The 17,249-nt window shown below is 43.4% G+C and overlaps 2 protein-coding genes across 5 annotated transcripts in view; one reads left to right on the top strand and one right to left on the bottom strand.

Moving 5' to 3' along the window:
* Positions 1–17,249, top strand: part of GSAP (gamma-secretase activating protein) — a 68,177-nt gene that overhangs the window by 26,381 nt on the left and 24,547 nt on the right. For all 4 annotated transcript variants that reach the window (XM_087722277.1, XM_087722279.1, XM_087722278.1 and 1 more), the window contains exons 16-22: positions 1,256–1,473; positions 2,694–2,763; positions 3,752–3,834; positions 4,509–4,562; positions 11,045–11,173; positions 13,525–13,577; positions 15,945–15,976. In XM_087722277.1, coding sequence (XP_087578403.1) covers positions 1,256–1,473; positions 2,694–2,763; positions 3,752–3,834; positions 4,509–4,562; positions 11,045–11,173; positions 13,525–13,577; positions 15,945–15,976 — 639 coding nt within the window. The remainder of the gene's footprint in view (positions 1–1,255; positions 1,474–2,693; positions 2,764–3,751; positions 3,835–4,508; positions 4,563–11,044; positions 11,174–13,524; positions 13,578–15,944; positions 15,977–17,249) is intronic.
* Positions 11,177–17,249, bottom strand: part of CCDC146 (coiled-coil domain containing 146) — a 139,057-nt gene continuing 132,984 nt past the window's right edge. Inside the window, exon 20 of the mRNA XM_087722275.1 lies at positions 11,177–11,261. The gene's annotated coding sequence lies outside the window, so the exon portion shown is untranslated. The remainder of the gene's footprint in view (positions 11,262–17,249) is intronic.

Consider the following 17,249-nt stretch of genomic DNA (forward strand, 5'->3'; position numbering starts at 1 on the left):
TGTTACAATGTAGCAAGGGTTAACCGGAGAGGCAGTTTCTGTAAGCAGGGCAATAAAGATTAGGCTAGAAACAACACCAGAATGTTTCCTTCCTGCCTTCCTTACAGGATTAGCCCTGTAAAGTGGGGAAAAAACCAGAATGAGATTTCTTCCAACAACCGGTTCTCCAAACTGCTTAGAAAGTTAACAACCGGGTCTCCCAAATAGGTGCGAACTAGCTGAATCCCACCACTGGATCCAGCCCACGGAGTGCATAGATCTGGCCTCCGGGCCCACCCAAGAAACAGCCAAGGACCAGCTGGTGATTCCTCTGCCAGAGAAAGGGAAGCTAGGGAGGGCCGTATGCGCCCCATCAAGCTCCATTTTCACTGGCAGGGAGCTGCGGGAGGTTGTTGCAGCCGAAAACAGAGCCCAGGCGGGCCACATATGATATCCCCAAACTCTGTTTTTGCTGGACGGGGGCTGCAGGAGGCCATTGCGGCCAAGGAGCACAGGCGGGCCATACTTGATATCCCCAAGCTCTGTTTTTGCTGCCAAGGGGCTGCAGGAGGCTGTTGTGGCTGAAAACAGAGCAATAGCAATAGCAATAGCAGTTAGATTTATATACCGCTTCATAGGGCTTTCAGCCCTCTCTAAGCGGTTTACAGAGTCAGCATATTGCCCCCAACAATCCGGGTCCTCATTTTACCAACCTTGGAAGGATGGAAGGCTGAGTCAACCCTGAGCCAGTGAGATTTGAACAGCCGAACTGCAGAACTACAGTCAGCTGAAGTAGCCTGCAGTGCAATAGCAGTTAGATTTATATACCGTTTCATAGGGCTTTCAGCCCTCTCTAAGGGGTTTACAGAGCCAGCATATTGCCCCCAACAATCCGGGTCCTCATTTGACCCACCTCGGAAGGATGGAAGGCTGAGTCAACCTTGAGCCGGTGAGATTTGAACCGCCGAACTGCAGAACTGCAGTCAGCTGAAGTAGCCTGCAGGGCTGCATTTAATCACTGCGCCACCTCAGAGCCCAGGAGGGCCGTTGTGGCCGAAAACGGAGCCTCGATAAGTGACATCGCGCTAGCCACGTCCCCCCCCTGGCCACACACTGAGGTCAAACACAACCCTGATGCGGCCCTCAATGAAATCAAGTTTTGACACCTCTAACCATAGAACATAGAATAGATAGTTGGAGATTTTGGATATTTCAGCATGTGGCCACTGTGCCCTTTGTAACAGTCCTTCTGCTCGATTTATTTTTTTCTCTTCAGGCGAAGATGCAAAGATTAACCCGCTAAACACGGACACCGTCTTTTCCCCAGCCAAATCGAGCATCTTGGATCGCCGCACCGGGAAAATATTTACCGTGGAAATGAGCCCGGAGGCGTTGCTACAATTTTTGTGGAAGAGCAAGTCGGATAACGACCAGTTAGCAGCCTTGCACTGTCTCCTACTACACGTCGGAAGCACGGAGGAGTTGGAAGACCAGGTGGGGTGAGGGCGTGTATCGCTTCTCCAGTCTGCCCGACGGAAATTGTCATCTGCTTATCGTTGGGTATAAAATAGAAAATACGTTGGACCCACTGTTGTTTTTTTTAAATCAAGTCAGTTGCCAGTTACTACATATTACAATATATCTCAGTTAATTTGGGGCATCAGAAGGTGAGCATGTTTTGATATAACCACAAATACAATTCATCAAGGTGGTGCAGTGGTTAAATGCAGCACTGCAGGCTACTTCAGCTGACTGTAGTTCTACAGTTCGGCTGTTCAAATCTCACCGGCTCAGGGTTGACTCAGCCTTCCATCCTTCCGAGGTGGGTAAAATGAGGACCCGGATTGTTGTTGGGGGCAATATACTGACTCTGTAAACCGCTTAGAGAGGGCTGAAAGCCCTATGAAGCGGTATATAAGTCTAACTGCTATTGCTATTGCTATTTTTGTACGTTGCTATTTTGATCTCACAAGCATATATCTCTTGTCCTCATTTGTCTATTTGCCTAAATATAGTCTGATTTCAGTTCTACTAATCTTCATTGTTTTCAACCGACATGACTTGACGACCGTAATTACAGGCTCAGTGACAGTCCTAAATCGAGGACTAGCTGTCCATGGGAGTTTTTAAATGAATTTTTTTAGTTTTTCACTTGATTATGAGTAGTAGGCGACTTAGCCCTTGTTACACTAAGACAGCCGTTCACAGGGAATTCAACCCCCTTTTACAAGGTGTGATGATGGCTTTCAGGTGATACCAGATTTAGATTAGATTAGATTAGATTTGTTTTATTTATATGCCGCCCTATTCCCAGGGGGACTCAGGGCGGCGAACAACTCAAGGGGGAAAGGGAACACAAAAGTACAATACAAACGTTTAAAATAGCCAACAGCCACACAGCCACCCAGGTCGAGAGGGGAAGGGAACTCATCAACCCCAGGCCTGCCGGCAAAGCCAGGTTTTAACGGCTTTTCAGAAGGCCTGGAGAGAGGTGAGGGTCCGAATCTCTGCGGGGAGTTCGTTCCAAAGGGCCGGGGCTGCCACAGAGAAGGCCCTCCCCTGGGTAGTGGCCAGATGACATTGGCTAGTAGACGGAACCCGGAGGAGGCCAGCCCTGTGAGATCTAATGGGTCTTTGGGAGGTAATTGGCAGCAGGCGATCTCTCAAGTACCCAGGTCCAATACCATGAAGATTTGGTTTTCTCTTTTTAACAGATCATCCAGTGGCTTTCCGAGAACGCATCAAGTTGTTTTGCATTTGACCCTATACAAGAAGTAATCATTGGTAAGTGCTTTTGTGCCTGGGTCCTTCCTACAAGGGTGCAGCTGTTAGGAGTATTCATCATTCCAATGCAGAGTTGGACAGTAAGGGAAGTTGGGGAGGAACATGAGCCAGTCCTGGAGTCTGGGGAAGGCTCGGACGAGGGCTCTGCGTCGGAGGCAGAGAGGGGGCCAAGGCCATCTGGTAATCATGTGCTGCCTCTGGAATCTGACATCAGCGAGGCAGAAGAACAGTGGGAGCCTGTTCCCAATGTGCACATGCGCAGAGCTGCCAGAAGGCAAGAACAATTAAGAAAACAGGATCGACTCGGGAGTAAGGCTTGGAGATGATTGGCCCCTCCCATAGGGCATAAAAGAGGAGTGAATCAGATATGAGCTTTTGCAGGAAGCAATTAGTTCATCTCATCGGTTCAAGCTTTGAACAGTTCTCTTTGACTCTGTGCTAAGTTTGGCCTTGCTCTGCATTTGGCAATTCGGTCTCTGGCAGCATTCCCAGGGAGATAAAAAAGGTCAGCAGCTTGGCGGTTCGAATCCCTAGCGCCGCTTAACGGAATGAGCTCCCGTTCCTTGTCCCAGCTTCTGCCAACCTAGCAGTTTGAAAGCATGTAAATATGCAAGTAGAAAAATAGGCACCACCTTTGGTGGGAAGGCAACAGTGTTCCGTGCGCCTTTGGCGTTGAGTCATGCCGGCCACATGACCACGGAGGCGTCTTCGGACAGTGCTGGCTCTTCGGTTTTAAAACAAAGATGAGCACTGCCCCCTAGAGTCAGGAACGACTAGCACATATGTGCAGGGGGAACTTTTACCTTTAACCTCTCTTCTTATAATAACACTGAAATCCTAAATCCTATTTAGTGATTCAACTCCACTGAATTCAGTGGAACTCTCTTGCAAATAGAGCTACGGTCGAAGGGTATTGCTAATTTTCACAGAGACGTGCAGTATTTTACTTGATGCAGTCAAGAGCCTATTTTTGTCTCGATGTTCTTAGCTTCTTTACACTGGAAATTGTGCCTGGAATCCAGCCACCTGGATAAGCTTTTACTGTACACGTCACTGCCGAACTGGAAGAAGGTAAGAGATGTTCTAATCATCTACTTCTAATCTGAATGGAGGGAGGTCTTTTTATCATTAAATTCGGAGACAGATTTGGTTTCCTCCTGGAATTAAGGAGAAACGTCTTGACAGAACAATTAATCCATGGAAGAGCTTGCCTCCAGAAATGGTGGGTGCTCTTATCATTGGAGGAGTTTTAAGAAAAGATTGGAAAAACCATTGGTCCAGAATGGAATAAGGTCTCCTGCGGGTTGGACTAGAAGACCTCCAAGGTCCCTTCTGCCCCTACAATTCTGTGATTCCAATAATCATAGAATTTAAGAATGAGCCAAGAAGAAGAAGAACATCAGAATGACATAAGAACAGCTCATGGAGGAATAGCTCATAAGAATGGCTTATGGAACATGAAGAAGAACATAAGAATGGCTCATTTAAGAATGAGCCAACAAGACTCATCGCGAATCTTCCCTGTATGACCCTTTATGGTCATAACCATGTTTAAAAAAGCGGGGCGCTTAAAATATTTGGATTGATATTTTCTTTGTACAAAACATGCTTCTCTGAAATGGAGGTTTAGAAGGTGAGGTCATTCTCTCTTTGAAGGCCAGATGTTCTTCAGCTTAATTAAATCATTCTGCTCCATGGATGCATTTCGCCTGAAAAGTTAACACTTGTTATTTCCACATTTGTAGGATATTCCTGGAATTCTGTGTGAAATGTACTTCATCTCGTTACCCTCTTTAAAGGTAAGTCTGCATAATAAAAATATAGTAACAATGTAGTTATATACCATAATATGCATATACATTATGTATATATATGTGTGTTTGTAAGTGTGTGTGTGTGTGTTTGTGTATGTGTGTGTTCCAGCATAACTCTGGAACGTCTCAAGCAATTTCAACCAAACTTGGTCCACAGATGACTTACTCTCTGGAAAAAAAATACTGTGGGGATAAGACACCCCTAACATCCCTTGGGGTGTGTGTTCTGTTAAGATGCAGCCTGTTGTGCCTTTAAGTAGCTTCTACTGTACTGCTGTAAAATGGATTCTACTGTACAGCGCAGTGGAGTTGCCATGGTAATGGCTTCACAGTACTCCACAAGGGGGCTCCCTCTGCTAAGGATGAAAATCCAACATTAGAAATTACATTTGGTCCGGAGATTTTCCCCCTATAAATAAATGCCTGGGCAACGCCGATTTATCTGCTGGTTATATATATAATATAGTTATAGTTTATAGCGTGTGTGTATATATATGTATATATGTATCTATTAGATTTTTACAACCCCTGGTAAGCCACAATTATGGGAGGAAGCTAACTGCTTCCATCATCTGTCAATCGGCTCGTCACAAGAGTCCATCACGACAGAAACCCAATATTTTTACTGTTGCCTTTTGTTATATTTGTGGTTTTTTATTTTTATTTTTTATTTTATTTGTGCTGATAAATAAATAAAGGGAGACTAGTATAGATCTATTTCAAGCTATTTAGCTCTCATCAGCTAGCCATACCCTTACTGGGATTTGAACCTGGGCTATATTACATACTAGGCTCTCCCTTTATTTATTTATCAGCATAAATAAAATAAACCACGTATATATGTATGTTTATATATTATATATTAACAACTGATGTTATAAGCATACCTAAGTGTTATAGTATGTAATACAATATGTTACATATATAAATGTTTTACTTATATAAATGTTTTACTTATATATAACATATTATATTATATAACAGTAAGGCATGCTTTTAATTTTCACTGGGTTTCAGTGAGTGCAATTCCTGCCATAAATACCCCATCATGGAATAGGGTTAAGAGCAGGTTTCATTGGATGGTTTTCCATTATAATTATATAGAGAACATGTTTTTGATTCAGTGCTAATTCTTAATATGTTTGTTAATTATCATTCTCTACTTAAAGCCACAATCGAACCCCAAATTTTCGTTTCTAAGCAGGACAATTTGTTGTGAATTGCACCTCGTTTTATGACATTTTTTTTGCCGTAGTTGTTAAGTGAATCACTGCAGTTGTTAGGGGAACCTGGCTTCCTTCTCCATCTCAAAAGACAGTTGGCAGGGTTACATGTGATCCCAGGAAAACTGTCACAAACACCAGTTACCAAGCAACCAAATTTTGATCATATGGCCATGGGGATGCTACTGCAGTCATAAGTGTGAAAACTGGTCATAAGTCATTTTTTTCAGTGGCATTTGAACTGTCACTAAAGGATTGCCTGTATTCTTTGGAATCACGTGGCAAGTTCAGGCATAACATCCCAACTATGTTTTGGAAATCTAGTTTCCGTCTTCCTTGAATCCCATCGTCAATTTCAAATCAGAATAGAGCTGGAAGGGACCTTGGAGGTCTTCTAGTCCAACCCCCTGCCTAGGCAGGAAACCCTATACCGTTCCAGACAAATGGCTATCCAACATCTTCTTAAAGACTTCCAGTGTTGGGGCATTCACAACTTCTGGAGGCAAGTTGTTCCACTGATTAATTGTTCTAACTGTCAGGAAATTCCTCCTTTGTTCTAAGTTGCTTCTCTTCTTGATTAGTTTCCACCCATTGCCCCTTGTCCTGCCTTCAGGTGCTTTGGAGAATACCATATTTTTCGTACTATAAGACACACTTTTTTGTCTCCCAAAAGAGGGTGAAAATGGCTGTGTGTCTTATAGAACAAATATTGCCGAAGCCACGCCCATCTGCCATTTTTTGGCCTATGCACACCCCTTTTTTCACCCTGTTTTTGAGGCTTTTTTCGGCCCGTTTGTGAGGCTTATTTTGGTCCATTTTTGAGGGGGTTGGGTCATTTTTGAGGCTGTTTTGGGCTGTTTTTGAGGGTTTTCTTGGCCTGTTTTCAAGGCTTTTTTAAGAAAATGGTCCAAAAAAGTCTCAAAAATGGGCCAAGAAAACCCTCAAAAATGGGCCAATAAAAGCCTGAAAATGGGCCAAAAAAGCCCCCAAAACTGGCCAAAAAAGCCTCAAAAACGGGTAGAAAAAAAGGCTGGAAAAAGTCTCAAAAATTAGCTGAAAAAGTCTCAAAAACAGGCCAAAAAAGCCTCAAAAATGGTTCAAGGAAAGCCTCAAAAATGGGCCAAGAAAACCCTCAAAAATGAGCCAAGAAAAGCCTGAAAATGGGCCAAGAAAAGCCTCAAAAATGGGCCAAGAAAAGCCTCAAAAATGGGCCAAGAAAAGCCTGAAAATGGGCTGAAAAAAGCCTCAAAAACGGGCTGGGAAAAAAGCCTAAAAATGGCCCCAAAAGCCTCCAAAACCGACAAAAAAAAGCCTCAAAAATGGGTAGAAAAAAGGCTGGAAAAGGGCCCAAAAAAGGCCCCCCAAATTTGAAAATGTGGCATGCAGAGGCCAAAAACCTTTTTTTGTTTGTTTTCCTCTTCTAAATTTACGTGCCTCTTATAATCAGGTGCGTCTTATAATCCGAAAAATACGGTAGCCTGACTCCCTCTTCTTTGTGGCAACCCCTGAGATACTGGAATACTGCTCTCATAGTCCTTCTTTTCCCGCGACTGGCCATACCCAATTCCTACAACTGTTCTTCAGATGTTTTAATAATCTCCAGGCCTTATCCACTGTCTGGTTCCAGACCAGAATTGAAAATGGCTTAAAGCCAATTTGACTATGAACAGTTTGCAACTGGGTTTTATTTTTTTTAAAGTTATCGGTTGAGGTCCCTCCTGTTCTACATTCTTTCTAAGCGATTATATCAAAAGAGGAGTATTTGTTGCAAAAGAGTAAAGCCTCCGTCTTCTATCACTGGCATCTTGACATCACATCTTTAACATTTACACATGGAGACAATCCTAGCTTCATTCAACAAAGCAGTTCCAGCTAACTTAGGAGGACAAATTAGTTTGGAATAGTTTACTGATGATTTCTGAGCAGGAATTTGTCATAAAATGAACACTGGCTCCCTTTTCCTTTGTGAAGCACTGCCATACTCAGTAGGTTTTTGTTTTCTTTGCAATGGGTTTGTTGCAATTCTTGCTGGATGATCACATTTGTAAGGAATGGAGCACCCCAGGTGGTAGGTTTCATACTGGTATTATAACTGTAGGAGAACTGGGACGGTCGTGCTGGGCAGGGAATTGGTGTTTAGAACAAAAGGATTGCGTAGTTGCACCTGTTGGCTGTCTGAGGGTGCGATTAAAAACTCGGCATTTAAAAAGGGCTAAGCAATAGCAATAGCAATAGCAGTTAGACTTATATACCGCTTCATAGAGCTTTCAGCCCTCTCTAAGCAGTTTACAGAGTCAGCATATTGCCCCCAACAACAATCTGGGTCCTCATTTTACCCACCTCGGAAGGATGGAAGGCTGAGTCAACCCTGAGCCGGTGAGATTTGAACAGCCGAACTGCTGAACTGCAGTCAGCTGAAGTAGCCTGCAGTGCTGCATTTAACCACTGCGCCACCTTGGCTCAGGTCAACGCACTCAGCTTTTACTATGAAGCAAAATGGAATTGATAGAACACGGGTGTCAAACTTGCTTCTCCCTTCGTGAGCGGACGGCGGGGGGACATGGCCTGCACGTGACGCATCCAGCCCATGGGCCGCCAGTTTGACACCCCTGGGATAGATGGTGCATTCGGTACGTTGTGAGAGAAGCAGTGGCCGAACCTGGAGGGCGGAGTCAAAAGAGAGATTAGCCTAGAATCCCTCCATAGCCACAAACAGCCCAACTCCCCCTTTAATTCTGTAGATACTTATCTAATTCGTAGCAGGCGCTAATCATTAACTGAGAAGATTTCTATGCATAGGTTTTTAGCAATAAATCAGTATAATTGGACCTTCATGTATGGACACAATATTTCACACCTGGAGTTGGGAATATACATCTAGTAAATAAATTAAATGCCAAGTATATATATGTCTGTGTGTGTGTCTGTGTGTCTGTGTGTGAGTGTGTGTGTTGTATTTGTGCTGATTAGCTGAGCCAGGGAATACCAGGGGTTGTGACACTAAATACATACCTATTTCCCTGGCTCAGCTGATAAAGGAGGAGAACCTTGTGGCTTAGTGGTTAACACATCTGCCTAATATGTAATACAGCCCAGGTTCGAATCCCAGTAAGGGTATGGCTAGCTGATGAGAGCTAAATAGCTTGAAATAGATCTATACTAGTCTCCCTTTATTTATTTATCAGCACAAACACAACACAAATGTAACAAAGGCAACAGTAAAAATATTGGGTTTCTGTCGTGATGGTCTCTTGTGATGAGCTGATAGACAGAGAAAGGAAGCAGTAGGCTTCCTCCCATATTTGGGCATACCAGGGGTTGTGACACTAAATACACACATACATATACATATACATACACATATATAGCCTTTATTGTCATTGTGCAAAATAAATACAACAAAATTGGTTTTAGCCCACTGGTGCAATCCAGGGCAACAGATGCAAAGAACATAAATAGTATAAAGAATAAAATGTAAGTCATTAGGGGAAAAGAGAAAAGAAAAAAAACAAACTAATTGTAACTTTCCGCTTGTGTGCGGAGTGATTGTGGTTGTGTTTAAGAGTCTGGCAGCCCAAAGATAGAAACTATTTTTAAACCTATTTGTTCGGCTGGCTATGCTTCGATGTCTTGTGCCCGATGGTCGAAGTGCGAAGAGTCACTGACCATCTCTGAGTATCTTACTCATAATATAATCATCTCTGAGTATCTTACTTTGCTAAAGCAGCGAGACCTGGCGATGTCATCCAATGGTGTTAAGAGGATAATCAATGGTTTCTGTGCCGAATTGATCACACTCTGTAGTGCCTTCCTGTCTGCAGCAGTTAAACCAACATACCATACCGTAATGCAGTATGCGAGGACACTTTCTATCGTTGACCAATAAAAAGAGGTCATCAGCCGTTGTTCCTCCTGATTTTTTTCCCCGCAGGACGCTAAAGAGATGAAGTCTCTGTTGGGCCTTTCCAATCTTGAAAAGATTTATTTCTTGAAATGAACTGAATGCCAAGTCCTCCTCCTTAAATTTTAATCTCCGTTAACACTGCTCATTTCAGATACTGTACTTACCACACTTTTAAAAACGTATTAGTGGTGTGTTATCCACATCGCTGCAAAGATTCCAAGGGTGTTAGAGACGTTGAAAAATAATTCCACCCCCCTAAAGAGGAAACAATTGGAATTCGTATAAAGGTATCCCTTTAAAAGAAAAACTAGCAATATGGAAAACATTTTTTTCCCCGCTTCTTTCGTTGGGAATATAATTATCAATTCCGTTGATATTAAATGGGGTTTGCTAAAAGGTGGAAATACACCAAGAGAATGGAAGGGAGAAAAAGAGAGGGAAAAAGGGGAGAGGGGAGAGGGAAGTAGAAGGGAGGGAAAGAGCAGGAGAGAGGGAAGGTGTGAAAAGAGAGGAGAGGAGAGGGAGAGAGCAAGGGAAAGTAGAGAAGAGAGAGAGGGTAGAGGGAAGAAGAAGGAAGGGAGGAGAAGAGAAGGAGAGGAGGAGAGCTGAAGACGAAATAGACTATAATATGGTGTATGGAGAGCAGAAGAGCAAATAAAAATTGAAGAGGCTTAATGGCAAAAAGAATTGATATACTGTTGAATACTCAAAAAATGTTTGTTAAGATGTATAGGTGTGCTTTGGATTATATTATATGTATGTTAAAAAAAAACACTTTTCTCAAGAAAAGAAAAATAATTCCCGGCCCCCAAAATCTTAGCCTCAACGAACAAAGCTTCAATAAAATATCAGTTTTACTCCCGCTGACATCCATGTTGAAAATGAGGCGAAGGCAATACAGCTAATCCTACGACCACAGCTCAGATTTTCTGTCGCTGAGTGAGTTTTGCCCCGTTTTATGACCTTTCTTGCCCCGTTTGTTAAGTGAATGACTGCAGTTGTCAGTAACCCCGTTGTAAAGCGAAATCTGGCATCCCCATTGACGTCTCTCGTCAGACGGTCGCAAAAGGGGATCCTGGGACGCTGCAACCGTCGTAAATAGGAGACAGTTGCCAAGGGTCTGAATTTTGATCAGATGACCACGGGGGATGCTGCAGTTGTGTGAAAAGTGGTCATAAGTCCCTTTTTTTTAGCGCTGTGGTAACTTCAAACGGCACTGAACGAATGTCGTAAGTCGAGGTTGACCTGTAGACCATGTTTAATAAGGTTGAGGAGGAAATAACTCTTACCGGAAAACTTCTCTCTCTGTCTCTTTCTTGCCGTTTATTTGCTTATTTGAGGTGCGAAACTGCAAAGGTTTCTGGGAAAAGTTAAACCTGTACTTGGAATATGTGAAATATTTTGAACCGCCTCTGGATTTCAGCCACAAAGTGCTACGGAGGGAGTGGTTTAAACTGCTTTCCGATGAGGTAAGTGACTTCCTGCTTTTAATTTGTTGAGCAGGTAGATGTTATTCCAGATTCATTAAGCCAGGTTTCCCCCAAACATAAGACCCACCTGGAAAGTAATAGTAAGAGCATTTAGACTTATATACTGCATCACAGTGCTGTCAGCGTTCCAAGTATCATGTAGAATTAAATCCGAGTCCAAGGCAAAACGATCCTTAAAGTTCCAATTTAATAAATCAGACATCTTAGCACATCTGTGTAATCCCAATTCTGGAATTTACATCAGAATCCCACCTAGTTAAAAGTTCATAATCTTGTCCCCACACCCATAATCCATCACATGGTCCAACCTTTTTCTTCCACGCTGTCATCTCCACCCAGCTGCTTCCGGTCAGGTGTAAAAGTGCGGAGACAAAAGATGACCTTGGCTTCTAGAAAATAATGAAAACAATACATTCCACAATCCTACTCCTGTCTATTCCCCCCTCCCATCAACTATACTAATGAAACAGCATAATGAATTAAGAGAAAGTGTGGCAGGCCAAAATTCTAAAAGGAATATAATTGCAGGCCTGAAGTGCTTTTACAGCCGTCTCTACGCAGTTTACAGAGTCATCCTCTTGCCCCCAACAATCTGGGTCCTCATTTGACCCACCTTGGAAGAATGGAAGGCTGAGTCAACTTTGAGCCTGGTGAGATTCGAACTGCCAAATTGCTGGCAGCCGGTGATCAGCAGAAGTAGCCTGCAGTACTACACTTTTAACTACTGTGTTAAATGGAGTCTGCAGTCTTAAACACTCAAAGAGCCACTTGGACCCATTTCCCACATAAAAGAAAACACCGGGAGCCTCAAAACCTGGGTGGGTGTGGCCAACTCGACACCACTCACTCCCACCCAGTCACATGACACATACCCCAGTCACGCCTACCCAGGTTTTGGGGCTCCTGGTGTTTTCTGTGGGAAACATGGTAGGATCACCTGACAGGGAGCCGCAACAGAGGGACGAAAGAGCCACATGTGGCTCCGGAGCCACAGGTTGCTGATACCAACCCTAGCATGATTCTTCAGGATGCTCGTAATATAAGCCCTACCCCTAAAATAAGCCCCAGTTAAGATTATCAGTCAGATGGGCACGTATCTTATTTCTCAAAAAATAAGACCTATCCAGAAAATAAGACCGAGTGCGTCTTTCGAAACAAAAATTAATATAAGACCCGGTCTTATTTTTGGGGAAACACGGATACAGTGGTTCACATGATGATCTTGTTGTGGGTTTGAATAAACAAAAAAATTTCTCAAATCACTGGGCTGGATCTCAGGAAGGCTATTGTTGTGTCTGTTCAAATCTTGCAATGCGCTGCAACAGGCAGAAATTTTCATTAGTGAAATTGCAGATTTGAGAAATAATGTTACTTGACATCACAAACAGTTGCCACTTTAGGACACCGCACTCACTCTCCTGAACGGCCCAGGCATTCCAGAGTTATGCTGGAACACAGGCACACATACAGAGACACACCCCCAGGGGTGTCTTCATCCCCCCCTCCCCCCAGTATTTGTTTCCAGAGGGTATCTGATTATCAAGTTTGGTTGAAATTGCTCGAGATGCTCCATAGTTATGCTGGAACATACATACACACATACATACATACATACATACATACATACATCCTTTTAAAATTTTATTATATATATGTACGTACGTACGTATGTATGTATGTATGTGTGTATGTATGTATGTTGTATTTGTGCTGATAAATAAATAAAGGGAGACTAGTATTCTGTTTCAAGCTATTTAGCTCTCATCAGCTAGCCATACCCTTACTGGGATTCGAACCTGGGCTGTATTATATGTATATCTATATATATGTATCTATATCTATAGATAGATAGATAGATAGATAGATAGATAGATAGATAGATAGATAGATAGATAGATAGATAGATGATAGATAGATAGATAGATAGATAGATAGATAGATAGATAGATAGATAGATAGATAATAAATATAATACACACACACACACACACACACACAAACACACTCTGTATCCCCAAAAATAAGACCTCCCCAGATAATAAACCCAATTGGGCTTTTGAGCGCATGCGCTAAAATAAGCCCTCCCCCCAAAATAAGCCCTCCTTAAAAATATTGCAACACAGCAGCAGCCATTAGGTGACCACGCTCGCCACCTCCTGCACCTCAAAAATAATAAGACCTCCCCAAAAATAAGGCCAAGTACTTACTTTGAGGGTCAAAAGAAAATAAGACCCTGTCTTATTTTGGGGGAAACGTGGTAATAAAAAATAAAAGAAGATTGAGTGAATAAATTGACTATTTGGCATGACCTTGTTCACAATTTCTTTCAGAAGACAGCGGCGAGAACATCTTACCTCAAAAGTATATTTGAAAACACAAAAAAGTGAGTCCATCCTCTTTCTGGCATTCATTAAAGGGAAAATATTTGCCATTACAAAACTAAATGCCCTTAAATCCGGGATGGCGAACCTATGGCACGCGTGCCACAAGTGGCAGACGGAGCCATTTGTCAGGGCACGCGAGGCATTGCCCTGTCAGCTTTTTTGAAGGCCATTTTTGCTGTGACTTCCGTTTTGCTCGTAGGGTCGTTTTTCGTCCTCCGGAGCCTTCAGGGAAGCCTCCGGAAGGCTTAAACTGGCCCTACAAGCAAGCCGGAAGTCCGTTCCTCAATTTCCTGTTTGCCCGTAGGGCTGTTTTTTTGCGTTCTGGAGGCTTCAGGGAAGCTCCAGAGGGCCTCGGGTGGGGGGGGGAGGCTGTTTTCGCCCTCCCCAGGCTCCTATAAAGCCTCTGGAGCCTGGAGAGGGCGAAAAAAGCATGCAAAAAATGGCGGTCGCACCTGTCATGCGTGCATGTGCGCTGGGGGTTGTGCATTGCATTATGGGTGTGGCACGCCTGCATACGACCCCCCTGCGCTCCCCCCGCTTTTGGCACGCGAGCCAAAAAAGGTCCGCCATCACTGCCTTAAATGGATCCGTTGTCCACGGTTCTCAAAACTCCATTATGACATGGCATCCCTAATGCACCACAATATTCTCTTGGGCGGGATTCAGAAAATTCCATTCCTCAGCATCTTCCAACGTCCATCAATCAGCTGCCTCAAGGGGCTGTCAGAGGAGTTTGATGTGCCTCTCCTCTTTTGGATCTGATCTGTTTTTCATCCTGACTTTTCCCATCCTCCATTCTTATTCTCTACCGATCACTTCAACTGGTTATTTGATTAAGTGCTCATTCACATCGGAGGTATTATTCAGCGAGTATTAGAGTTTCCCTGAAGCCTCCGGAGCACGAAAAACCGGCCCTATGGGCAACCCAGAATTTCGGGAACAGACTTCCGGTTTGCTCATAGGGCCAGTTTTAGCCTTCCGGAGCCTTCAGGAGGCTTCACAGAAGGCTCCGGAGGGCAAAAAACGCCCGTACAAGCAACCCGGAAGTGACTCCGGTTTGTCCATAGGGCCATTTTTCGTCCTCCGTAGCCTTCAGGGAAGCCTCCTGAGGCCTCTTGAACACTCTGGAGGACTAAAACCAGTTCTACAAGCAAACCAGAAGTCCATTCATGAAGTTCCGGTTTGCCCGTAGGGCCGGTTTTTTCGCGCCTCTGGAGGGTGAAAAATGGCCTCAAAAGAAGGCCAAAGTTAGCTGGCCAGCGCGCGCATGTGCTGTGGCCAGCTGACAGGGCAATGCCTCACTTGCCCTGACAAATGGCTGCGCGTGCCACCTGTGGCACGTGTGCCATAGGTTCGCCATCACAGGCTTGGGGGGAATTTGGAACTCTTCTTGACCTGCGGGATTAAACAGTGCTATTTTATATGCACACGGAACATGGGTCCAAAAGACTTACCCCAAACGTTTGTACATTTTACATTTCAGTAGTGTAGATGACGCTCTTAAAACATGTGTCTTTTTTGTGGGGTTGTTTCTGTTTTCATCGAGGGAGAGTCAGGAAGGAGACTTAAACAAGGGCAAACGGAAAAAGGGCTTATTCTGAAGAAACACCTGGATTTCAGTGTACAAGGTTTTTTAAAAAAGCTAGAAATGGATAGCAACAGTATAGTCTGATGAGAAAAAAGTAGATGCGCCATTCCAGTTGATTGAAAACAGAATACAGAATAAGAGAGTTGGAAGGGACCTTGGAGGTCTTTCTAGTCTGACCCCTGCTCGAGCAAGAGACCCTTTACCATTCTGGTCTACCTGATGATTCTTCTTCTTCCTCTCCTCCTCCTCCTCCACCTCCTCCTCCTCCAATTCTCCCTTCTCCTCCTCTTCCTCCCCCTTCCCCTCCTTCCTCCTCTTCTTTTTCTTCTTCTTCCTCTTCCTCTCCTCCTCCTCAAATTCTCATCCTCCTTCCTCTTCTTCTTTTTCTTCTTCTTCATCTTCTCCTCCTCCTCAAATTCTCCTCCTCCTCCTTCCTCTTCTTCATTTTCTTCTTCCTCTTCTTCTCCTCAAATTCTCCTTCCTCCTCCTCCTTCTCCTCCTCTTCCTCCTCCTCCTCCTTCCCCTCCTCCTCCTCTTCCGAATGATAATAATTCATAGCATAACCATATTCTCAGCCACATTCATGAAGAAAATGGATATCTGTTCCAGGTACACTATGCCTGATAATATCTTCCCACTAATTCTTCCTGGTCCTATTTTCATTTGCATTGAGTTTTATTATACAAACCGATAAGTACGTATAGTTCTTGGATGTGTTGGCTTTTTAAAGTCACCCTCCACTGAAGCTATTAAGAAACATTGCTTTTTTTTCTTCTAGGGTGCTTTCCAGTTTACATACGTGGGAAACAGGTAAGATGAGTGGTGGGTTTTATTTAAATCTCAAAAGGCTTTAAGTAGCATCATCCTTCATTGTGAGAGCCATTGCTTCACGGGATCTGGTTAAAATGTTTTTATTTTCATTTTCATACACTCACATATATACTGTGCATAGCCGGAAGCATACAACATTAAACAATAATCACAGCAATTCCTCTTGTCAACAATACCCCCCAAAATAGAAACCCAATATACCTCTTCCACTCTCCATACACCTCTTTCTTCCGCCCCCCTCCAACTTTCTGTCTTCCCTCCATCATTCCCCTCTAGCCTACTTCCCCTCCCCCTCTACCACTCCTCTCTCCCGATCCACTCCCTCCCTTCCTTCTCACCCTCCCTCCCATCCTCTCTCCCGCCCTCTCTACCCATCTTTCTTCTATCCCACTCCTCCTCCCCTTGGTGTATTTCTACTATATGTCAATGTACTTAACTTATCCTATTTTTACAGAGAAATTAAAGAAAAACAGTATACATGTGAAGTCACATTACATTGAAATCTAACACATGGTATATATCCCACCCTCCCCCCCCAACACCCCACCTCCCTCCCCCCCTTCCCAGAGCCCGTACACGGTATAGATTTTTAACAAACACAGTCTAAAATATATTGGAAAAAAAGAAATAGAAAAAAAAAGAGGTTAATAACATCTCTACATTGATCTTAACTTCTTGCTACGCTAACTTTGAACAGTTTAAATCATTCCTGATCTTAAGCATAGGCTATCTGGAATTTCTTAGTCCCGTATTTGTTTTGTATATAGTCAATCCATTTTTTCCAGTCTCGTTTATATCTCTCATTTGAATGATCTTTGAGATATGCTGATATTTTAGCCATCTCGGCTAAGTTTGTAACTTAGTAACGGGATCTGGAGGTCCATAGATTTCTTATCTCCTTTTCTCCAGAAATCTATAAGATATCTGGTGGTAGATATCTTCCCTCAGCATCATGGGATGAAGGAATCCCGTCCTTCTCCACACTGGCAGGACTAGTAGAGGAAGCGGGATTTAAGGGTTGAATGGGTGAAATTTGGGCCACATTATTTTGGCCAGGAGGAAGATACAGCCTTGACTTCATCTAGTCCAAGAAGAACCCGCTACAGATCATCTAATTCTTGGACTGATTCGATTCCCCCTCTCTGTTGCATTTTCCTACCTTGATCATAATGTGAACCCTACAGGATTCATCAACTTAAGTAAATCTGGTGATGTGTGTCGTTGACATAAATCTCAACTCAAAGACAAGTGT

This window comes from Thamnophis sirtalis, unplaced genomic scaffold, assembly GCF_051295495.1.
Source record: "Thamnophis sirtalis isolate CommonGarterSnake01/CBP01778 unplaced genomic scaffold, rThaSir2_p1.2 scaffold_9, whole genome shotgun sequence".
Lineage (NCBI taxonomy): Eukaryota > Metazoa > Chordata > Lepidosauria > Squamata > Natricidae > Thamnophis > Thamnophis sirtalis.